This window comes from Malaya genurostris, chromosome 3 (assembly GCF_030247185.1).
Source record: "Malaya genurostris strain Urasoe2022 chromosome 3, Malgen_1.1, whole genome shotgun sequence".
Lineage (NCBI taxonomy): Eukaryota > Metazoa > Arthropoda > Insecta > Diptera > Culicidae > Malaya > Malaya genurostris.
Window position 1 is genome coordinate 250743562 of NC_080572.1, and position 25266 is coordinate 250768827.

Here is a 25266-nt window from a genome sequence, read left to right on the forward strand (position 1 = left end):
AAAAATTTGTCTTGGAATAGTTCGGTTGAGAGTAGCCACACAACGAGACAACCCGAAGAACACCAAACTAGACAATAGTTGTTCGTAAGAATCGGAACTCAAATATGCCAACCATCATATCTCTTCAGTTAGAACTTATTGGCCGTCAATTAAAATAACTTCATATTTCTCTCTCGGTAACCGGCAGCCTACAGATTAAAGAACAAAACCTATTAATTTAAAAACCAACATTGTGATGGAAATTTTAAAACGAATATCGGCTATTGTGAATCAGACGCCTATTATGAATAAGTTGTCATTACGATTTACGTATACAGTTTTTATAAAATAATTGATATTGCGTTTCGAGATACGATTTGGGATTCGGTTGGTTTCAAATCGATTGACTACCGTCCAGAGAATTTGAACTGTACTGGATGCAAGTCACTTCTAAATGGAAATATAACACTTAACTCTTATCCATATCCTTATTCCGAATTTTGGCTTCAACTTGCTTCACTATTTCCAAGCTTTTTTTTTAACAGTTATTAGTTGTCAAAGAAGTTATTGTTGTCAAATTTGCGAGTTCATCGGTAGTGATTGAAAAAGTAATTTTGTAGGGGCAGCGAGATACTGCACTTTCTGTTGAGATCGTATTTTTCACCAAGACATATCCGGATCTTCTTTCTTTCCTACTAATACAATTCCTCTGCCGTGATACTCGTGGAGATGCAGTGGTACACGCGGTCTCTAGAAACAACGAGTATCGTACTAACATCCCTTCCCTTCCTGAGTAGCACAGTCTTTGGTCGTGGTCGGCGTCGTTATTGACCATTTTATGTAAAATTTTGAATCAGTTGGTATGCACAGTGAGAATGATTTGCCTCTCCCAAGCATCATTTTCTTGATTCATTGTGCATTTTCACTCATTCGGTCAATCACGAAGTGCAACTACGGGCAGTCTACTTCAGCTCAGCTCAGCAGAGAAATTATAAATCTTTATATTCGAATGTGTTTTTTTTTTTTAAATCGATTGAGCCACAGTTGTGAGTTCAATTTTAATGTTTTCGACTACTATTTAGAATACTTCCGGTACCGAATAGTCGTATAGCCAGAGCCGGTTTACTTGACCGTGACCAAGACTTAAAGACTGTCCCAGAAAGTATGGACGCAACCAAAAATCGCTGCCATTTCGCAATGGTTCAGAATTTGTCAATTTTTATGGCTGCGTACTGTTGTTTACACTCTTCTCTAACCACTTGTGCAGTTGTTTATTCGTTATCATTAGTTTGTTTCGAAATTCGTGGACTTTCAGTAGAACAACGTCGAAAAATTGTGTAGAAATGGTGCACAGAACGCGAACTGTCACTGAGAAAGATAGCAAAAATGGAAGGAGTAAGTGAAATAGCCGTGCGAAATGCAATCAGGAAGTTCGGTGAGGATAACACCTTTGAGGATAAACCGAAAACAGGTCGAAAAAAAGGTCCTGCTAACCCTCAGTTGGATAAACGTATACTGAAGCCGTTCGAGCAAAAGAAGGAGGTTTCAGTTCGGGATGTGGCCAAAAAAGTGGGCACTTCGAAGTCAAATGTTCTTCCTGCTAAAGAACGTTTGAATCTTCGAACCTATAAGAAACAAAAACAACCAAAATATAGTCCGAAACAAGAAGCATCGATCAGGCCGAGGGTTCGAAAGCTGTACAATACGATTCTTGCTGGAAATTTGAGCCGCATAATCATGGACGACGAAACCTACGTGAAACTCGATTACAAATCCTTGCCGGGACCACAATATTATATGATGCGAGAAGGGCAAGTGTTAAACCAGTCCGAGACATCGATTGCAGTCGAAAAATTTGGAAGAAAGCTATGGTCTGGCAAGCAATTTGTAGCTGCGGTAAGATTTCGAAACCCTTCATCACCAGTGCTTCAATGAACAGCGAAATATACATTAAGGAATGCTTACAAAAACGACTTCTACCCATGATTCGAAGCCACAAAGATCCTGTTGTCTTCTGGCCAGATCTTGCTTCTTGCCACGACTCGAAATCAACGGTAGAATGGTATACTACCAAAAATGTCACTTTCGTCCCAGAAGACATGGATCCACCAAAATGCCCACAACTTCGACCAATTTAGGAATTTTGGGCATTAACGAAGGCACATCTTAGGAAACATGTCTCGGCAGCCGAAATCATTCAACAGTTTGAAAAAGATTGGAAAAAAGTGTCAAAACTTGAAGCCAAGAAGTCTGTACGGAATTTAATGAGGAACGTTCGCAAGAAGGTCGCTAGCTAGTCTACAATGGCTAAGTAGCAAATGTTAAGAATAATATTCTGTTGTTGTAGTCTAATATTATCAGTATATCGAATAAAATTTGATTATCTAACACTTGTGAATTATTTACAGCGAAAAAGTATTGATCTTTGGCTCTATGATTTTTTTTACGATTTTTGCATCATAAATTATACGACGGTTGAAGTTCTTTCAAATAAATTTCTAGTTCCCCCAAATAATATTCATTTAGTTTTATTATGCAGCGGATAGTTGCATTGGATGGTATGATGTAAGCACAGTTAACAATGATAGTCCAAGTCAACTAACTAAGCTTTCTATTAATCACATATCGCGTTTTCAGTTGTCAATGAATCGTGTCATTATTTATTAAGCAATGTGCTTATGTTTTTTTGGTCAATCACCAAACCCATAGTTAGGAATCTAATAACAATGAGTCGCTTCTGTGCCTTCTCACGCAACAAACTCAATTTCAATAGTCTCAACAAAAAAACAACCAAACACCGCATAGCCGCAAGTCACGACAGATCCATCTGGTTTCCGCATTAATCCAACTACTCTTACGGGCCGGCTAAAATCCGAAGAAAGGGTCTGTCATCTCTTTAGGCGAAGTATCAAATCGCTCAAACATGGATCTCCAAATTGCAGCGCGGTGAAGACACTTCACTGGGAACGGGGACAGCCCCCGCCGGTGATGATGCAACCGACGAAGTTCCATTGTTGGATTGTTAAACGGTTTGAGACTAGATAAAACCCGGTCCTTCAAACCGGTGGTCAATGCAATCGCTAATCCTGATAAGGCAATTCAATCGGTCCGTCTCGTAATCGATTACGGCGAACATCCCGAATTCGAAGGCAAAGCCTCTTCACGCATGACTGAACTTGGAGTCTTTAGCTTTGACAGCTGGGGAAAACTGCAGGAGAATGTGCCTGGGGAATATGCTGTCACCTCCGCCGGCTTATGCAATTCTGTTCCCGACAAATTCCCTCGTTCACGCTTGACTGAACAGATGCTAATTTGACCCGGAAGCGGATGTGGCATCGAAGTCACGGAACCGGTGGAATGCCATTTCACCGCCAGATCGGTTAGATATCAATTTCGTCACAACTCACTGCACAGCCAAATCATATCACGCGGACTGCACGGCTCGTGCCCCTGAAAGCACGAAAAGGGGGAAGTGCCTTCGATTCCGCACGCATGCGCGGTTCGTGTGCGTGTGTGTGCGTGTGTATGTAACGCGTAGTGCCTTGACGGTGTGGTGGAATGTAATTTTGCAGCAACATTAACTGGTAATTGACTAAATCGGGCCATAAAATTTCAGTCAAGCGTGAATAAACTGATTTCAGTTCGACTAGGCGGTCATAGTTTTTGGGTTGTGGTTTGAAGTTCATGATTTGTGGAGTACAATCGCAGGGACTCCGTTGACCGATCAAGCGTAGCATAAAGAATTAACCCGCAGGGATTAGGAGAACATATTCTGGGTTCCCCTTTCTGTTTTTTTTTTCATTTTCCCTGACAGCTGACGTCAGTGCGAACATGTGGAAATGAAGAATGCATTCTGATAACGGGCCTGTCACTTACGTCAATCGGCACAGAATGAGAATTTTCCTCTGCTAGGATCGAATGGTGCGTAGGAGCTCTTACCGACCTTGGGGACATACCCCAGAAGCTCCAGCAAGTCTGCTAGAAGGGCTTGGATCCATTCCAGCTGTGTCGTTTGGGGCCTAGGAGCCTACAGAATCTGCTGTACTTCCTTACATCCTGTTACAACATTCTCCGAGATTCTGCCTCAGAGAGCTCTGGAATCTCGACTGTCAACGAGCAACACATGAAAAGGCTTCCGTCAACTGCACGCATGGATGTTTGCCGTAGAGTTCGTGGTCGAATGGTCGGTAGAAGGTCTTTTGTGTGGTGATTTGTAGGGTGAAATATGGTGCAATTTCTTATTTCCAATATGCGTTGGAACGTTCAGCATAACCTTTCGAAAAGCTCGAGATCTCATGAGCTCTTGGTTAGAAAACATTCATTTTCCATCGCGCATGACTGCACACAGGTGTCACCCAATTGGGGTGTTTTTTTTTTTGGTTCAGTTCGACACCAGTTACATCCGGCAAAATACGTCTATTTCATTTATTGCCGATAACTAATATTGGTATAGCTGTCATCGAGCAGATTGGTCAGTTAATAACCACAACGCTTTTAATTGTTCAAAGCAAAAGTTACATCATGTAGGCTGCAGTATTTATGTTTTTCTATGTCACCTCATACATTACTACGTGTGGCGAAAAATGTGTTGACATCATTTCACCTCATTGTCTACTGCTTTCATAACATCCATTGAGCGCTGTTTTGCTTCCTCACCGTTTACCCTATTTACAAATATCGGCCCCTACTGCATATGAGATGATTTGAAGGTAAAAAGGCGCGAACAAAAATAGATGGAAATGCATGAGAGATATTTTAAATGCCGCTTGTTTCTATTGTTTGCCGTAACGTGATCTGTTGTCTTCACAAACAAGCACGCTGAAAAGATTTTTGATATCAAACTTCGATAATGTGAAACGATATTTCCATTTTACAATATCGTGATTATTAGCTGTCATAATAACTAATTCGGCTATCGTCGTTCGTCTTCATCATCACATGCAATAATTTTCGTTACTTTAAATTACGAACTGAACAAACAAATCATTCATGAAATCGTAAACATAATTCATGTTTCACGCCTACCAGTGAACAATTACACAAATTAACTACAAAAAAGGCAGCAAAATCAGAATCGACTTGCTCCCATTTGGATGGAACTTTCTACACGCCAGCAGTATGGCAATCAATTAATTTTTCCCTGACGTTAGGATTATGTATGTAGGGGAGACGGGAGCTAAACTGGACAGCCGTAATATCTCATGAACCTGCAATTATTTCGATCCATGAATTGGCTTTGTAAACGCGCTTTCATGTGACAGGCAGGCGTCAGTTAGCTGGATGACGCTGAGTCAGTTCAGTTTGGCATCATTCGTGTTCGTGTGCACGTTTTTTCATAGAACAAAATTGTTGCTGTATATTTGTTTTCTGTGCATCGTTACGACCTTCTCGTTAGAGTTTTTATAAATTCATATCGAATCAAGTAATTAAAGAGTGTTTTCGATTGCGTGTAAGATTAAACTGTCATTGCGTCATTTCGGACCAACTACCCACCAAATGAAACTTTTTTTACGAACTTACTTCGTAAGTAATGAAAATGATTTCCGGGTAGTTGATATTCCATTGAAACCACTACAATATGGGTATTTTTGGAAAGGGTTTGAAGAGTAGATTCCGGAAAACGATGTTCGGGGTCGTTCCGAAATTCAAAATGGGGACTTATTTATTGATATTCCTTGAAAACCCTAAATATATGAGTAATTTCGGAATGGATTTCTTAGATTTCGAGACGTCCTCAAACATCGTTTTTCGGTACCAACACATGAAATCCGTTCCGAAAATACTCATATATTAAAGGTTTTCAAGGACTATCAACAAACCGAAAGTCGCGATCTTGAATTTCGGAACGACCCCAAACATAGTTTTTTATTCCTACACAACAAAACCGTTTCGAAAATACCCATATTGTGAGGGATTCCATGGAATACCAATTAATCGATATCTAAGTCGGATTGATTTTCGGCACCTATTTCCAATCCGTTCCAACACTATCCATATTGTGAAAATTTTCAAGGAATATGAATTTCAAGGAATGTTAATAAACCGGAAGTCGCCATCTTGAAATTCAGTTCTACTTCAAACATCGTTTTTTTGGTACCTACTTATCAAATCCTTTAGAAAAAATATACATATTGTAAGGAATTCTAAGGAATTTAATAAACCGGAAGTCGCAATCTTGAATTTCGAAACGACCCCAAACATTGTTTCCGGCACCTACTCATCAAATCCATTCCAACAATAAACACATTGTAAGTGAATTCACGAAATATTAAAAAACCGGAAGTCGCCATCTAGAATTTCAGATTGATATCAAACATCAGGTTTTGGTACCTACACATCAAATTTGTTCCAAAAAAATAATTTTAAGGAATTTTTAAGGAATATCAATAAACCGGAAGTCGCCATCTTGGATTTTAGAACGACCCCATAACATTGCTTTCCGGATCCTATTCGTCAAATCCATTCCAACAATATTTATATGATTAGGATTTGAAACATTTACCGCACAAACTTTTTTTGTGAAGTAAATTCCAAATGACGTAAACTTTTCTTACGAACCAAATCTCAATTAACGGTAACTTTTTTACGAACTAACTCTCTTTACGAACCCCCGCGTACTTCGTAAATGAACCAAGCCAGAATATTTAAATTTATGTTCATCATCTATTTTATATCACTTCTAAAAACTTATTCCTATTCCTTCTATTGGTGTGATAATTCCTTTCTTTTGTTATCGACACAGTCTTATTACAACATTTTTGGCCCTTACTTTACTTTGGGCACCTATTCAAAATTTACCCTGTACAAGAATGGGTAGAACTTAATAGTCAATATCTCTGGTTGTAATTGTCGCATCAACATAATTTTTTCTCCATATCATCCGAAATATGGTCAACAATTTATGATAAAATTTTTAGTAGTAAGAGCTAACCACAAATAATTTAAAATTGAAGTTTTCTAAAATGTTTGATGTAGACCAGCATTAGGGTTAAATTCGGTGCCAAAATAAGGCGTGCTAAGTGTTCAACCGGATGGATTAAACGAATGATCGCTCAAAGCGTATGTAGCGTAAATGCTACACAACCCCGGCAACATTTTTCAGACCAACTGTATCAGCAATAATACATTTGAACATGACCATAGGTCACTCCCTTAAATAATTATGCGGATAGTAAAAAAATCATGTTTCGATTACGTCACTTATATGATTATATCTCTGAAGTATCAACTTGATCAACAATCTAATGTAGGTATCGAACGAGCCTGCACTTTTCGAAGATATTTTTACCGCTCAATTTTCGCAGAGATGACGAACCGATTTTAACAAAGTTGAGCTCGTTTAAAAGCTATTGTTGGGCCATTGATCAAGTTCAAAGATCAAATGGCTGTGATTTCTGGTTCCGGAGATATGATGATATAAGTGATGTAACCGACAAAACACGTTGTTTTTTACCGCTCTAACATAAAGGGTGATTTTTTAAGAGCTTGAGAACTTTTTTAAACAATAAAACGCATAAAATTTGCAAAATCTCATCGGTTCTTTATTTTAAACGTTAGATTGGTACATGACATTTACTTTTTGAAGATAATTTCATTTAAATGTTGACCGCGGCTGCGTCTTAGGTGGTCCATTCGGAAAGTCCAATTTTGGGCAACTTTTTCGAGCATTTCGGCCGGAATAGCCCGAATTTCTTCGGAAATGTTGTCTTCCAAAGCTGGAATAGTTACTGGCTTATTTCTGTAGACTTTAGACTTGACGTAGCCCCACAAAAAATAGTCTAAAGGCGTCAAATCGCATGATCTTGGTGGCCAACTTACCGGTCCATTTCTTGAGATGAATTGTTCTCCGAAGTTTTCCCTCAAAATGGCCATAGAATCGCGAGCTGTGTGGCATGTAGCGCCATCTTGTTGAAACCACATGTCAACCAAGTTCAGTTCTTCCATTTTTGGCAACAAAAAGTTTGTTAGCATCGAACGATAGCGATCGCCATTCACTGTAACGTTGCGTCCAACAGCATCTTTGAAAAAATACGGTCCAATGATTCCACCAGCGTACAAACCACACAAACAGTGCATTTTTCGGGATGCATGGGCAGTTCTTGAACGGCTTCTGGTTGCTCTTCACTCCAAATGCGGCAATTTTGCTTATTTACGTAGCCATTCAACCAGAAATGAGCCTCATCGCTGAACAAAATTTGTCGATAAAAAAGCGGATTTTCCGAATGGACCACCTAAGACGCAGCCGCGGTCAACATTTAAATGAAATTATCTTCAAAAAGTAAATGTCATGTACCAATCTAACGTTTAAAATAAAGAACCGATGAGATTTTGCAAATTTTATGCGTTTTATTGTTTAAAAAAGTTCTCAAGCTCTTAAAAAATCACCCTTTATATTAGGGGACGAAGATTTTGGGATCACCTCTAAGTTCGTAAGGCGGTAGTGCTCAAACTTTTGAGCAAAATAAATACTGAAATACTGCGAAATACTGTTCAATCAGATACTGATTGTTTGTTGATTTTTTCCGATGATTTTTTTTTCACTGAATAATATCAACTAACAACCATAATTGAATGTTTAATACTGTTGTATGTAATAGTGACAATTTATCGATCAGAGATAGCACATCTCACTCTAACTAATAATTTTAGTACATGTGATAAACACTGGAGCTGAGATGAATGAGGAAACGGTAAACCTTTTTTCTAGCAAATATCTAAGAACGTCGAACTCGTATGGTATTTTCTTATCATTATTCATATATCATTTTTTCAAGTTTGCTAGCCTCCTAACCAATCTTCATTTCTCTTGTATTTCTTTCCAGTTAACACCACGGATACTCAGAATAGCGATAGTGTTATGCGTCATCATAGCAATCTTCTCACACACCACAGACTGCGCTCAGAGTAAGTATCTGCTGTGACCGTCAATAAAAAAGAGCCCTCCACACACACACACACATACACATACATGGTGACACCTGACATTTAAAGATCACAATCTAAGCAAGCGTCCATAAAATTGGTCTCGGTAATTAAATAAACTAAATTTATTGCCCAGTCCAGCCAATTTATGAATCGAGTTTCTCCGCTTGCACCTACCATAGATCATGATTCTGCGCGTCGAATCGTGCGATCCTATGATCCGATTGCCGCTGTTATGTAATAATCCGAGCGGGATGACTCGAGTAACGGAAGTATTTCATTTGTGTACTTCCGTTACTTTTTGTCTTTACTTTCTGGTTAGGAATATGAATTGAATGAATCTGTTATAATTAGTTTGCGATAAACATTGGTTACCAGATCAATACAATTTTCATAATATGTGTCGCTATTCCAGGCTATTTGAAAATTATTTCAAGCCATTAAAATTCTTCATGTCGCTAGTTGCGAGAATGGAAAGTCGATCCCTCAGTTTTATTTTCGACTTGGTAGGAGTTTGTGTCAAAGAATCTCGGATATTAACGATCAATCGCATCTGAACTAAATTATCTAGACCTTGTCAGAATAGATTTTTGATCCATGCTTTTGAGGGCGAGATATTCAATGAACAAGTTCCGCTAAGCTAAGCAATTCTTCTTTCAGAAAAAGACTTTCCCGACCGCTAAAGTCAATGAATCATTCTGAAATTTTCACAGAATAATCTAAACTAATTTTCTAAGAGATTGTCAGTTGGGTTTTTTGATATTCGTCACTGTTTCTGAGAAAATCAGATTTGAAGTGTGAAAATAAGGCCTTACATGCGCATAAAAAAACTAAGACAATTTCAGGAACGTTTTCCGAAAATATAGTGAAATTTATTTTTCAGTGTTCAATCAAGTGTACTTCAACGTACAAAAAAACATTATTGTTACATAATTCCGATAAACAATAGCCTTTTCATGACCAAGTTGCTGCGGCTAGTTTCCCGAGAGATCCAAAATGGACGAACCAAAGATTTTTTAAAGTGTATATCATAAACTAGTATACCGCGTAGGAGATTTCGAAAATACTAATTTTTCGAAAAATTATAAGCATATAAGTGAAAAGTTCCATATTTTGCATGAACATTTTATATTGTATTGTTTATTGAATATCAAGAAACCCCTAAGTGGTATACTAAATAATGCGTTTATAAAAGTCTCCTCATAATTTGGAAACAATCGATAAAGATTTGAAGCTGCTATGAGTTTGCCCGATTTTTAGGATCGTGTTCCGAGAAAAACGCATTTAAAATTGTCTCAAGATGCATGAAATGCAGCGCGAGGTGCCTTCGCAAACAACCAGTTCGAGATTCGTTTTGACCACAAGACATTTTTCATTCTAGAGGGTTTTAGGAAAATTTTAGGCTCACTAAAAATATTTGATTTTTTCTAAATTTCCGTGGTAGCCTTACCCATTAAGTCACTTTGATATAGTGATTGTTAAAAAGGGTTAAGTGGAGCCATAAGCAGACACACTCGGGTCAAATATTCTACATTCAAGAAATACTATTTCACAGTTACATCTTTAAGGACTATTCACACATTTCAGTTCCGTGGCGGTTCAGTGGAAGTGCCTTCAGTGCGCCGTCAGTGTTCTTTTTTTATCGGAACCCTTCCGTTCCGTTTCCGTGCTGTTTCCGTTCCGGCACAGTCAACATACCGACTTCAGTGAAAATAAAAAAATATCGGTGACGACGAATTTGAGTTTGCCGGACGGACGCTACACTGACGGCGAGCTGCACTGAAACGGCACGGTGCCGGATAGGTGTGAATGAGCGCATAGAAAACGAATGAAATAATATCAGTATCCGTGCACGGTGTCGTGCCGGCACTGAACCGGACCGAATATGTGTGAATAGTCCTTTAACCTGCAACCTCCTTTGAGAGGACCAGGAAACGAACGAAACAAACGAAAAAAAAAGAAACGAACGCTAATGAACCGAACAATAGAATGATGCAAAGGAATGAAATAGGAAAGTGGGCAATAGTAAAGCGCTGTCAAAAACTACGACTCATGTGAAAATCTGACAAATAAAAAGTTATTGGGATTTTTGGGTTTGATGCCAAAATATCTTAGAAATGCTAGTTTCGTCGAAAAAAATATTCAATAGAATTGCCCGGGACCAGAGCTTAAAATTGTCACGCATTCTCAATGAAAGAATCCAACCCATCAGTCTCATTTTCAATATTTTACTGTCTCATTCGAAAATACCGACACCAGAACAAACGAAGAGAGACGAAGCATTCTCGTTTCTCATTGAAACAAAAAAAGAGTATAATTGCCAACGTCACTCTTTCTTCTATGACAAGACGAAACCAACCTGTTTTAATCCACCCTTGTGGTGTAATGATACCTTTCTCATATCAATCATACTATCATATATAATACTGTGGTATTTTTCAAAATATTTTTCTTCGATTCTTAAAAAAATAACCGAAATCGGTTTGTTTGACCGTCTGCTGATAAAAACTATCAATTGGAAAAGATTTGAGGTCGATTTAGAATTTTTTTAAGGTTTTTCCCCATTTTAAGTGATGGTATAAAATTTTTAACACACTTTACCCTATATTTCCGGATCCGGAAGTTGGATCGGCATGAAATTTAGGAATTACGTATGGGACCACAGGACCTTTCATTTGAACCTAAGTTTATGAAAATCGGTCACGCCATCTATGAGAAAAGTTAGAACACATATTTTAATTTTTTTTGCACATTTTACCCCATAGCTCAGGAACCGGAAGTCGGATTCGAATATTATGCAGGAATTTTATATAGGACCACAAGACCTTTCATTTGAATCTAAGTTTGTGAAAATCGGTTTAGCCATCCTCGAGAAAAGTTAGTGCACTTATTTTCACAATTTTTTGCATATTTTACCCCATAATTCCGGAACCGGATGTCGGATCCAAATAATATTCAGGAATTTTGTATGGGACAACAAGACCTTTCATTTGAATTTAAGTTTGTGAAAATCAGTTCAGCCATCTCCGAGAAAAGTTAGTGCAAAACAACGTTACATACACACATACGCACATACACACACATACACACATACAGACATTTTGCGTACTCGACGAACTGAGTCGAATGGTATATGACACTCGGCCCTCCGGGCCTCGGTTCGAAAGTCGGTTTTCACAGTGATTGCATAACCTTTCTATATGAGAAAGGCAAAACACAATTTTGAAACTACTGTCCCGCTTATGTCATTGACTGGACATGGATTTCGTTCTCATAGCTTGCAAGCGAAGCTGAGAGTGACAATGAATTCTTGTCATTTTCGTCTATTTAGAGTCAATGAAAGTGACTTTTATTAGCTTTTTGTGAGTAGAACTGCGGAATTTTTTTTAACATTACCATTTTTTCACATTTCTCGCATTTCCAAAACATCTGACATGTGATTTTTAATTTTATACGATTTTCCAAAGATATGCGGTATGTACACCCCACATAAAAAGCGCACATATACGCATACAAAAACGAGAGCATACGAAAAGCTTCAAGAAGAATTTACAAATTTTTGCAATACGCAGAAACGATTTTTTAAGATCTAAAACTTTTACATTTTTGCAAGATTAGCATTTTTAAGATTTTCGATTACAGAAGTTTTATCCTCCGTTTTCCTACCTCTCCGATTACGAATAAAAATTCTCATGGTGATGGGAATTGCACACAGGTAAAATACACATCACATTAATCCATGACCAAAACTAACGATTTTGCAAGATTTCAGGAAACATAGGAAACAATTTTAGATTTTTATCAGTGCCTGAACAAACTGTTAAACTGTGAAAAATTATCATGCTCTCGAACATGTTGTTGAGTTATGTTTGTCACTGAACTGTCAGGTTTTAAACAAAACTTTTAATTATCCATGAAATGAGTCGAAGCCTAAGAGCAAAAAGCTTGACACAGAGTGAAAAATAAGAAACGATAAACAAATGATAATGAAATAAATATGAATGGTTTATGAATAGAAGAAAATAAAACAGGAAAAACCGAAAGTATTGATATGATAAATAATAAAATGCAAAATATTTCTACTATTTAAAAGCTATGCAGTACTCTAGGATACAAATTTTCATTCAATTCGAGTATTTCTTTAGAATTTCGAGAATTTCGCCCCACACGAGAGGCAATTATTTTCATCGTTATTAAGCAGATCCGTCGAATTCGGGAAACGTACAACCGAGGAAAATGTAAAATATCGAAGTAGTTCCAGGAATCGGTTCTTTCAAGGACCACTAAATCAATAACAAAGAACTTATTACGATATTTTCTTCCATTGAAATATTTGAAGCCACCTGAAAAAAAATCTAGAAAGACTTTATTTTGTTTTCATAACTTTTACGCTCATGATTGCTCCACCATTATTTGTGACTGGCCTACACTGTGAGCAGTTCCCGCTTACCTAAAACCAAAACAGTTAAAAAATTATTGAATTACCTACCAAATTCAAAATTTTAAAATTTTAGATTGATGGATTAACATCTAGCTTTGTTTATCTTGAGTCTCGAATGTAAAATAGAGAGAAATTGTAAACATTTTTTTTTTCAATTCTACAAGGTTAAATGAATTGTTAAATCTAGATCCTATCGAGCAAACATTGGGTAAGAAAAATAGACGACAACAGAGACAGTTCAAAATCTAACATATCATTATCCGGCCAAAGAATCAAAAAGAGATTCGATTGGTATGAATGAGAAAAGCTTTAGACTAATATTTAAACCATACTGTCAGAGCATATGCCATGATCTTTTTTCACCGGGGAATCTACTATCAGGAATCAGGAATCAGAACAAATTGGCTCAAATGGCACGTTCCCCTTGATATTTGGAGATTTGTGCCTTGCCATCAATATGTTTTTAGCATCATTTTCCCGATATATAAGAGGGAAGGATTGAAAGGAAATGGTAAGGGTTGGACTAGGAGGATGGGAAAAATTGACGACACAAAAACACATAAAAGCAGAAGTAAATTCTGCACCCCTAAGGGATGCTGAACAATCTGCTGAGGATCACATTTAGTGGAAGCAGAAGGAAATTCTGAACCTCTACGAGGTCCAGAACAGTCTGCTGTTCATAAAACCTCCAACCCCCGAGAGGATTTAGAGATCTTACAAAAGCGACACCATTCTGCACTCCCGGAAGAATGCAGAACGATTCGCAGTATGTACGAGCAGAAGTAAATTCGGTAACCCCTAAAGGATGCCAAACAATCTGCCAAACCCTATTTAAGGTGAATACAGAAGGGATTCATTCACTCCAGGAAGAACGATGAACCCTTCTGACTATAGCTCCTTACCACATTGGGTGAGAAACGAGAGAATATCCTTCAATTTTAGCTCCGCATACACAGACTCAACCATGTATGGAGAACCAAAAACCCGGATACGTAGCTGCGTCAAAGCGGGACAGTTACATATCAGATGATATGAAGTACCATAATCGCATTTACACAAATCACACGAATAATACTCAGCACGTTGAATAGTAGCCATGTGATAATTGAGTTTGCAATGTCCAGTCTGAGCTCTGACCAGAATACTTCAATGATACTTGGAGAAATGCAGTAGACACTTTGACATTTTCAGATTTAAATCTGGTAGAAATGCTTTTGTCTGAGCGCAAGTTTGCAAGCTGCGTCAGTAGCTGGCATGTTTGGATGCAGCTCAAGAACGTATCTTGTGCTTTATACAACTAGTTGAAAGTGGTAAAGCTGGTTCAGGACCAACGAAATCATTCGTTGCACCAGCTCTAGCCAACTCATCAGCCCATTCATTTCCAGTAATACCAGAATGGCCGGGTACCCATAAGAAGTAAACAGCATTTGAAATGCTGAGGCCTTCAATTTGAGTTCGACATGCGATCACTAGATTCGACCGTGAGTCATTCGAACTGAGTGCTTTTAAGGCTGCCTGACTGTCGGAACAAAAATAAATACGTTTACCACAGATCCTCTGCTGAAGTGCCGATTGTACTCCACACAGAATTGCGTAGATTTCTGCTTGGAACACAGTACAGTATCTACCAAGTGAATAAGACTGCTCCAGCCTCATTTCACGACAGTAGACACCAGCACCAGCACGACCATTCAACAGAGAACCGTAAAACAAACTATGTGTTCATCAAGTTGTCGTTCCAGACAACCAGACAACCATTCCTAACGAAGAGGATAGCTCACATTGAATGTTTTAAAAGGAAAACTGCATGTGAGAGTTAGGTCACTAGGAGCGAGTAAATACTCATCCCACGTAACCATTTGAGACCACAAGCGAGTGTGGCTAGTAGCATAATCCAAAGGGTTACTGTTCCAAAGCCTATAACCTTAAGACGGTATGCACAAGATAATGCTTCTTGTTTTAGGAACGCATGTAGTGGTTTAATGCACAGTAGCGCCTCTAGAGCAGCAGTCGGAGTTGTCGTGAATGCTCCTGTCATCGCCATTAGGACCATCCTTTGGAGATGATTTAGCTTTGACTGAACTGTCGCGACTTCTCCTTTCTGCCACCATACAAGACATCCATATGCTAAAATTGGTCTAACAATAGTTGTGTAGATCCAATGAATATATCTGGGTTTGAGTCCCCACGATTTTACAAAAGCTCGTCTGCATTGGCCGAAAGCCATGCAAGCTCTTTCAATCCTGAAGTCAATGTGAGCATACCAATTCAGTTTTAAGTCAAGAATAACCCCAACGTATTTAACTTGATCGACCACAGTGACCCCTGAACCAAAGAACTGCAACGGACGAGCTTCTGTAATTATCCTACGATGAGTGAAAAGCACCATTGATGTTTTGCCCGGATTTACAGATAATCCAACCTGACAACACCATTGTTCAACAGATCGCAGGGCTTGCTGCATTAAATCAAAGAGAGTGTTAATGCTTATACCGGTCATTAATATATGATAATCGTCGGCAAAACCATAAGTCGGAAATCCGAGGTTATTAAGTTTCCTTAACAAACTATCAGTGACTAGGTTCCATAAGAGTGGGAATAGTACACCACCTTGAGGAAAAACCCAAGATATTCCGTTCACGACTGCAATGTTTAACCTCCTGCAGTCATTCAGCCATCGGCACGGAAATACACCTTGACTTAGGAGTTCCTATTTTTGTGGCCTTTTACGACATGGAATAGGAAACCAGTGGATCAATTCTTGGTAAAAAATAATTCCGCCGGATGCCACACGGCTTACCTGTTTGGTGGACTTATACCACCGGTACAGGTGGACCGTAGCGTTATTCTTAGCCAGTTGGGAAACCGCTACCGACACTACACGGCTATCTAGGCTGCTCAGAGAGGGAAGTTAACATTGAAAAAATTATTGAATTACCTACCAAATTCAAAATTTTAAAATTTTAGATTGATGGATTAACATCTAGCTTTGTTTATCTTGAGTCTCGAATGTAAAATAGAGAGAAATTGTAAACATTTTTTTTTTCAATTCTACAAGGTTAAATGAATTGTTAAATCTAGATCCTATCGAGCAAACATTGGGTAAGAAAAATAGACGACAACAGAGACAGTTCAAAATCTAACATATCATTATCCGGCCAAAGAATCAAAAAGAGATTCGATTGGTATGAATGAGAAAAGCTTTAGACTAATATTTAAACCATACTGTCAGAGCATATGCCATGATCTTTTTTTACCGGGGAATCTACTAAGTTGTGTTTCATCACATCCAGAGTAGTTCAATTGACAGAACGATTTCCTCAAATCGGAGAAGATTGCGAATGAAAACTGTCTTTGAGAATTGGTGTCACTAGGTATCGTGTTACATAATTTTCATGTTATCATTCATTTTTTCCCTGTCTGTTTTGTTTTTGTAGGACGATGCATCACTACCAAAGGCATATGTGACCAAAACTGTGTATTATTCCAAGTTGCGGGATAGCTTTCCTAAATTTTTGTTAGAGAACTGAGACAAAAATAGCAGACAGTTTCATAAAGCCCATGAACTTTTGCAACTAATTCCACATCATCGGAAAAAAACAGCTAGTCGTCAGTAATTTAAATTTCCAAAGCACCTAACTTGCAAAATCCTTGGTGCAAACGTTGAATTATTTTGGCATCGTAATTGTACCAATATATAAGTGAAGATTTTGATTAAAAGTTATATCTACGTATTAACGAACAGGGACATATATATTTAAGATATCGTCGAATCTAAAAACAATCATTCTGAGAGAATTCCAAATATGTGCAAAATTACTGCTGATCTCCTTCTGCAGCTTGTCGTTAAACAAAACACGCCGATTGTGTAGGCCTCCGACATCCTATATTGCGTTTAGAATTCAAAAGTTTTTATGTGAAGCTCAACAATCTTTGTCCTAATTAAATTGATCACGTGCAATTTCAAGTTGACTTACACACTTAGGTTTCTGTCAGAGTGCAAGCGTAACGCGGAGCGTCAAGACGTGCGTGTGAGCTAGTTACACTTGATCAAAGCAAACCTGTCAGAGTGAATGCGATGCGTTCACTACATCGCATCGCATTGAATCGCTCCGCGTTCTGCGTTCACTCTGACATCGACCTTAGAGTACACTATGTCGCTTTCGATCTCATCATACATCATGCCTACTGTTTGATTTTGACATTTGCTTCTCGGCTGGTACAATGTAGAGTAGCAACGTGTCAAAATTTTGCTTGCCCATCGCGAAAATTCATACAACTCGCACGTAAAGTAGCCGAAGTTGATTAATGTGGCATAATTCACCGTTACTAATGTAATAAGAGTATTCAGAGAATATTTGTGTGAAAACTAGCAGATCTATCCACTTACAAGAACCTCCAAATCAATAAGCAAATCAAGTCAGTCGGTCGCGCAAGCAATGAATGATGTTTGATTACAGGGTATAGGATGCTGAAACCTATCTCAAGACTTTCAGATTTTAAAGAGCTTACTAAACTGAAATATTCATCGGCTACAGGAAGAAGGGTTTTTATATACCTAAAGAAATATTTCGTATGGTGAGCCATCTGTTCCATTGATTTGAAGAGCGATATTTAAATCATGACCGGAATCATCAACCAAAACATTTATGCCCCAGAGCGCCAGCACTGTTGTTTCCTTTCCTCAAGCAATTCTGTTTTGATCGGATTTGTCATCTTGGTACCAGGGAATGGTATTCCACGTACAACGAAAATTCAACCTTCTCTCAAGGAGTCAGAAAAAAATATTGGGGCAAGTGGAAACTCCAGTGATAAAAAATATTAGCGAGTTGCAGTTTAAAGAAAACTAACACGATACAGTTTATATGTAAAGAGAGAAGTTACCAAGGATGCATTACAGAACTTGCTGGAAAGTGTCAAACGAAAGCCCCGGATAATCGCATTTTGTTAAGAGGAAAGCTTCAATGAATATTTTTTTTATTCTTTTTATTTATTTTAACAGACATGATTCGAATCTTGTTCCACCAATTTTTGATCATAACACCCTTTAGGGTTTCAAATGCTCACTTTTTCTTTTAAATATAACAAAATTCACTATTAACAATGATTTTTTTGAAATTTTTCTGCATGTTTATCTAAAGTAGTCATGAATACATTTGCTTAGACCCTTTCTCCGATAGATTTTTTATCTAACGGAAAAAACCCACTATTTGAGACTTATTGCCCATCTGTTGACCACTTAAAGTTCACTGCCCACTGAAAGTACGAATACGAATACGAATGACTCAAACGACACAAAATCTATCATTATCATCGCAAAAACATCGCATTCAGCAGCTTAGTAACCACTAACCTCTCTCTCTCTCCTTTTCTGTTCAACAGCGAAACGACGAATCAGACGACCGACCAGTTTGAAATCGTCGACGGCTTCGTCGAAACAACCGATCGAGGACAATCAGATCGCAATTAAAAAAATTGCCCAAGACCGATCGGATCAAGCCCCGGCTTCGGCTACCAACCGATTCCGCGTGCGGTCCAAAACACGTACGGCCCTGGCCGCTGGTGCCGGTGCTGCCGTCCTCGCCAGTGCCACTACCAACGCATTGGTCACCAAGAAAGTGCAGGATAAGGATGGATATAAGGTAATTTGCAAAAAAAAAGAGGTAGACCGCAAATCGATCGTAATTGTTAACGTTTTGGAACTATTTGAATTCCACAGATCGTTTGCTACTATACCAACTGGTCTCAGTACCGCACGAAGCTCGGTAAGTTTGTTCCGGAGGATATTCCAGCGGATCTTTGTACCCACATCATATTTGCATTCGGTTGGCTGAAGAAGGGTAAGCTGAGCTCGTTCGAGAGCAATGATGAAACCAAGGACGGTAAAACCGGACTGTACGACAGGATGATGGCCCTGAAGAAGGTCAATCCCAAGTTGAAGGTGCTGTTGGCTATCGGCGGTTGGTCGTTCGGTACTCAGAAATTCAAGGAAATGTCAGCAACCCGTTACGCACGTCAGACCTTCATCTATTCGGCAATTCCGTTCCTTCGCCAGCGAGGATTCGATGGACTCGATATGGATTGGGAGTACCCGAAGGGATCGGACGATAAGAAAAATTTTGTTCTGCTGCTGAAGGAATTGAGAGAGGCATTCGAGGCCGAATCCCAGGAAATTCGTCAACAAAGGCTACTCTTGACGGCTGCCGTTCCGGTCGGTCCCGATAATGTGCGTGGAGGATACGATGTCCCTGCCGTTGCCAGTTATTTGGACTTCATCAATCTGATGGCTTACGATTTCCATGGTAAATGGGAACGGGAAACGGGTCACAATGCCCCGTTGTATGCTCCCTCATCGGACTCTGAGTGGCGTAAGCAACTTTCGGTGGACTTCGCAGCCAATTTATGGGTTAAAATGGGGGCACCGAAGGAGAAATTGGTGATCGGTATGGCAACCTACGGCCGTTCTTTCACTTTGACTAACACGGATCGGTACAAGGTCAATTCGCCGGCTAAGGATGGTGGTAAGGCCGGAGAATATACCAAGGAGTCCGGATTCTTGGCGTACTACGAAATCTGCGAGCTTCTGTTGAATGGAGCTGCGTACGTTTGGGACGATGAAATGAAGGTGCCGTACATGGTCGATGGAGACCAGTGGGTTGGGTTCGATGATGAACGGTCGATTCGTAACAAGATGACCTGGATCAAAACCAACGGTTATGCGGGTGCAATGGTCTGGACCGTGGATATGGACGATTTCAGTGGAACGGTTTGCGGAGGGAACGTCAAATATCCGCTTATCGGAGCAATGCGCGAGGAGCTACTCGGCGTGAGCCGTGGCAAGGAGGCTAAGGATGTGAACTGGTCCCAGGTGGCCGCTACTATCCAAGAGAAGGTAATGTTATCGCTTACAAGAAATATATTATTTTTAATTCATGTATTCCCTCATTGGTATGATTACAGGAAGAAGAGAAACCAGCTCCCATCAAAATCTCCGTTGAAGAGCTACTCAGCAAGGTTCAGAAACCACAGAAGAAAATCATCAAACAGGGTCTGGCTACCATCGAAAAGAACTGTAAGTAGTCACCTAGTTAATGTTTAATGTGTTCTCTAATAAAGGTTTGCCGTCAACAGCTCGTTCAGGCCAAGTGTTCTGTTATCTGACCAGCTGGTCATCTAAGCGACCCGGAGCTGGAAAATTTGAACCCAAGGATATTGATGCCAAGCTGTGTACTCACGTGGTCTATGCTTTTGCCACTCTCAAGGACCACAAACTAACCGAAGCCAACGAAAGTGATCCCGACATGTATGACGAGGTGATTGCTCTTCGCGAAAAGAATCCCGATCTGCAGATTCTGCTGGCCATTGGAGGATGGGCCTTTGGATCAACTCCGTTCAAGGAACTTACCTCGAATGTTTTCCGCATGAACCAGTTTGTGTATGAAGCTATTGAGTTCCTTCGCGAGTACCAGTTCAATGGATTAGACGTAGACTGGGAGTATCCACGGGGAGCGGACGATCGTAAGGCTTACGTCGATCTACTTCGCGAGCTGCGTATTGCTTTCGAGGGTGAAGCCAAGACATCGGGACAACCGAGACTGCTCCTTACGGCCGCTGTGCCAGCCTCTTTCGAAGCCATTGCTGCTGGCTACGATGTTCCAGAAATTTCCAAATATCTTGATTTCATCAATGTTATGACCTACGACTTCCATGGACAGTGGGAACGTCAGGTTGGGCACAACTCTCCGCTATTCCCACTGGACACAGCATCCGCTTATCAGAAGAAACTGACCGTAGACTACAGTGCACGGGAATGGGTCAAGCAGGGTGCTCCCAAAGAAAAGCTACTGATAGGTATGCCGACCTATGGTCGCTCGTTCACCTTGGTTAACCAGACACAGTTCGATATTGGAGCACCAGCTTCCGGAGGTGGTAACCCAGGCAAATTTACCAACGAAGCAGGATTCTTGAGCTACTACGAAATTTGTGCCTTCCTGGGAGTGGACAACACAACTCTGGTGTGGGATTCCGAACAGCAAGTGCCATTCGCTTACCGCAAGGATCAGTGGGTCGGATTTGACGACGAACGATCACTGAAGACGAAGGTACGTTAGGGATAGGTTCTTTCGATAAACGTTTTCTTCAGCTTCGGGTTTTTTCCCCCTAACAGATGGAGTGGCTTAAAGAAATGGGTTTCGGTGGTATTATGGTGTGGTCAATTGACATGGATGACTTCTCCGGCCGTTGTGGAAGTGGAAAATTCCCCCTGTTAAGTGTGCTCAACAATGAACTGGAAGACTATAAGGTTCTGCTGGAATACGATGGTCCCTATGAGTCTTCCGGACCACGAGGTGCTTACACCACCAAGGATCGTAAGTAGCTAGGGAAGCTATTTCTATCGAAGTCAATCAAACATTTGGTTTCTATTTTTCCAGCCAATGAAGTCACCTGCGCCGAAGAAGACGGTCATATCAGCTATCATCCCGACAAAAGCGATTGTACTCACTACTTCATGTGCGAAGGTGAACGCAAACATCACATGCCCTGCCCAGCCAATTTGGTGTTCAACCCGAATGAAAATGTGTGCGATTGGCCAGAAAATGTCGAAGGTTGCCAAAATCATGGACAGGCTAGTGCCTAAACGGTCCTGGTCTGCTAGGGTGGTAGACACAATGTCTGAAGCCGCGTCCTAACTTTGACGTACGATCAAAATGTAGAACAGACGTTTACGATCTTTAATTTTTTTAGGTTCGTAAGCAAAATAGAATAGTGCGATAATACGATCAAAACCGGTCCGCGAAAGTTAGGTTCACAAAAAAAATACTCCAATCGTTGATCACCCTCGGAGCAACATATTTATGGGTAATCTAAGTATTGACAAACCTGTTGTAAATATCTTTTAATAAATCTTAAATTGCACCCGTATTGCACTCAGCTGAACAAAAATCAGGTAATCGAAACATCCGCGACGCGTGTAGGAAAATAACCGTCATCTCGGCTAGTTCACAAAATCGAAAGGTTTACTTTTTTTCTGAATGCACAGGACCATATACAATCACATGAGACACAAACTATTCGTAGAGCAAATCTTAGTACCACTCTTTTTATATCCTTTACGTTTAACGAATGCTATTTATATACGAAACAAATGAGAAACCTCCCCCTTTAAATATAAGTATTGTTATGAAGATGGAAAAGCTAGCAATTTGCGGCAACAGAAATAATTCATAAAAACAATGGAACTTTAACGAAAGATGAATTGCTTTATTCATCAGACAAACAATGTAAACCATTAAGGGAACCATCTTTAAAGAAATGAGCGGAACAAAAACAACAAGAAAAAATGAGCTTCTTATTTTTTGTTGAATTTTTTCAAAGAATTTTGTTTTCTTTCGGCAACGTTTCACAAAACAGCTAATTCGCAAAACTCTGTGTAAATGTGTTTTTGAATAGATGTATAAAATCTGTGATAGTTAAGTGTATATAAACAGCAAAAACAAAACAACAGAAAAGAAGCACGTTGAACATCGGACACCGGAAGACTGTGGAAAGCGGAAGAAAGCATTCGGTGAAAGTAGGAAGATGAATGGACTGCTCATTTTCTATTAGTAAGAAAATGTAAGTGGTACTGCGGACCACGTCAGCCAGTAGTTGCATTAAATCTTTCGAAATAAACCGTAATGTTGAAGTAGGATGTGCAGAGAAGAACCATCAGCAAACCGGAGAAAAAAAACATTGGCGAAAGAAGCGAAACAAAAAAATCATTCGGAGATTAGACAACTTTCCAGCAAGATCTAGACACTGCCCTCCCGGTAATTTTAGAAGTCGAAAAACGAAGCGATAATCTTTGAGATAGAATAAAATACAAATAAATGGTTCCAATGTGAAATGCAATAATTGTAGTTTACAAATGGTTCAGAGCGATTTTTTTGAAATAAATAATTATTTAAAAATTTTGTTTCAACTTATTTTATTTAGACGGGCTTTTCGATGGTTTTAGGTTTTTAGTTTAATAGTTTTTTGTCTTTCTTATATAGAAAAGGCAATGCAAACATTCTGAAAAGCAACTTTTGATCCGAGCCTCAAAGACACGAGTATCATGCATCATTCGACTCAGTTTTTCGATATCAGAGGTGACTGGACCTATTTTCAAAATCTAAAAAATTCAAATGAAAGATATCGTGGGGGAAAAAATATGAAATATGAAAAATAATGTGCTCTAAATTTTATCAGAGAGGGCTGAAACGATTTCCAACTAACTTAGAATATAATGAAAGCTCATAATAGCCTATAATTGAGTTTCACTACGATCATAGCTCCAGAACCGAAATTACAGGGTGATATGTGTAATGGGTGATATTTAAATTGTGCCATCTGTTTTCTCACAGATGACCGGTCCGACTTAAAAAACCTTAGACTCAAATGAACGATCTTGTGGATTCGTATAATTGCCATCGAATTTTATTCAGATTAGACTACTGAATTTGTAGAAATCCGAACTGATGAAAATTACAATTCTAAGAGAGTTTTTTCACCAATGAGAATGTAAAGGGTGTTTTTTTTTCTTAAGAAAATTGATGAAATCTTTATTGGAATCGATAGAACGATCAATATAATTTAATGTTTGAAAATGATGGTCACGGATCCGCTTTAGATGGCCTATGCGCAAGGTCCAATTTTGGCACACTCTCTCCAACATATCGGACGGTATTTTACGAATAATACCACCGACCCATAATCCACACCAAACAGTTACTTTTTTGGGATGCACTGGTGGCTCTTGTAATGCTTCACTGATCATCACTCCAGATGCGGCTACTTTGCTTTGCTGACGCACCCATTCAACCAGAAATGAGCTTCGTCGATGAACACAATTTTTCGATAAAACTACAAAGATCAATTGAACTGTTAGGCGGAGATGGCATTTCAATTTGAACTGCTTTAAGCACTGATGAGACGAAGGCGAAACGTGAAGAAAGCTGATACAAAGATCAGCCTAATGGGGTTGTTCGAGCCATTGATGTGGAACAAGGCAACCAAAATTTCTAGTGATCGACATTTTTAATCAATCGTCCCACTTTTGAATCCGCAATTGCACTAGAGTCTGCTTACATTGATCTTGATTAGGAATCAACACAACATTGTTTTATAGCCGACGAAATTACACCAATATCCCAATTGTATGCAATTGTACAAAGGTACATACTTGCGATACGATTTTGATATTAAAGCTTCTCTTCGGCAAGCTTGTGTTCAAGTTTTGTATGCAACCGATTTCGGTTGAAGCTATAAACTTTTTCTCATTATCAATCGAGTTCATCTTATATAAGTTAGATATTAATCGCACTCAAAATTTATCGTTGGGTAGTTGTCAATTTCGCAGGCAAAACGATATAACGTGGAATTTCATTCGAGCTTGCATGACACAATATCAGAGCATACCAATCGTTTTATGGCACTTTTTGTCTTGCTGTCTAGCAACAACCTACATCTAGCATGCTACGCGTAGGACTGAAACATTAGCTATAATTTCACTTCTATTTATAGAATCGCGTGCTTCCAACAGCTTCGCTTTTGCATTGATTGACCAATCAGAGCGATGCTTTTCCTTTGATATATCGCTTACTCCTTTGATATATCGCTTACTCCTTCAAAACCGTCATCTATGGCAGGGAAATCCGGTATGCCGGAGAATTTTAACAGACAAATAGGACACTGCTTGCTACTAATCAAAATTTCAGCCATATGTAATTGAAAATACGTGGCTTGATACATTCAAATCGAAGCTTAGAAATATTTCCAATCAAATGATGAAATAATATTAATAATTGATACAAAATAGACTAAGCTGTAAGTGTTTAAAACCTGACCACATATCTACGTGTATGTGTTCCACATCAAAAAAGTGCATCGTCCTACAACTTTGC

The 25266-nt window shown here is 39.1% G+C and overlaps 1 protein-coding gene across 4 annotated transcripts in view; it reads left to right on the forward strand.

Moving 5' to 3' along the window:
• The window catches only part of LOC131434537 (probable chitinase 10), a 156390-nt gene extending 133093 nt beyond the window's left edge, over positions 1 to 23297 (forward strand). For all 4 annotated transcript variants that reach the window (XM_058601297.1, XM_058601296.1, XM_058601299.1 and 1 more), the window contains exons 3-9: positions 8802 to 8883; positions 18725 to 18984; positions 19062 to 20234; positions 20303 to 20414; positions 20474 to 21444; positions 21510 to 21711; positions 21775 to 23297. In XM_058601297.1, coding sequence (XP_058457280.1) covers positions 8802 to 8883; positions 18725 to 18984; positions 19062 to 20234; positions 20303 to 20414; positions 20474 to 21444; positions 21510 to 21711; positions 21775 to 21980 — 3006 coding nt within the window. In that variant the 3' untranslated portion in view covers positions 21981 to 23297. The remainder of the gene's footprint in view (positions 1 to 8801; positions 8884 to 18724; positions 18985 to 19061; positions 20235 to 20302; positions 20415 to 20473; positions 21445 to 21509; positions 21712 to 21774) is intronic.
• The last annotated feature ends 1969 nt before the right edge of the window (positions 23298 to 25266 follow it).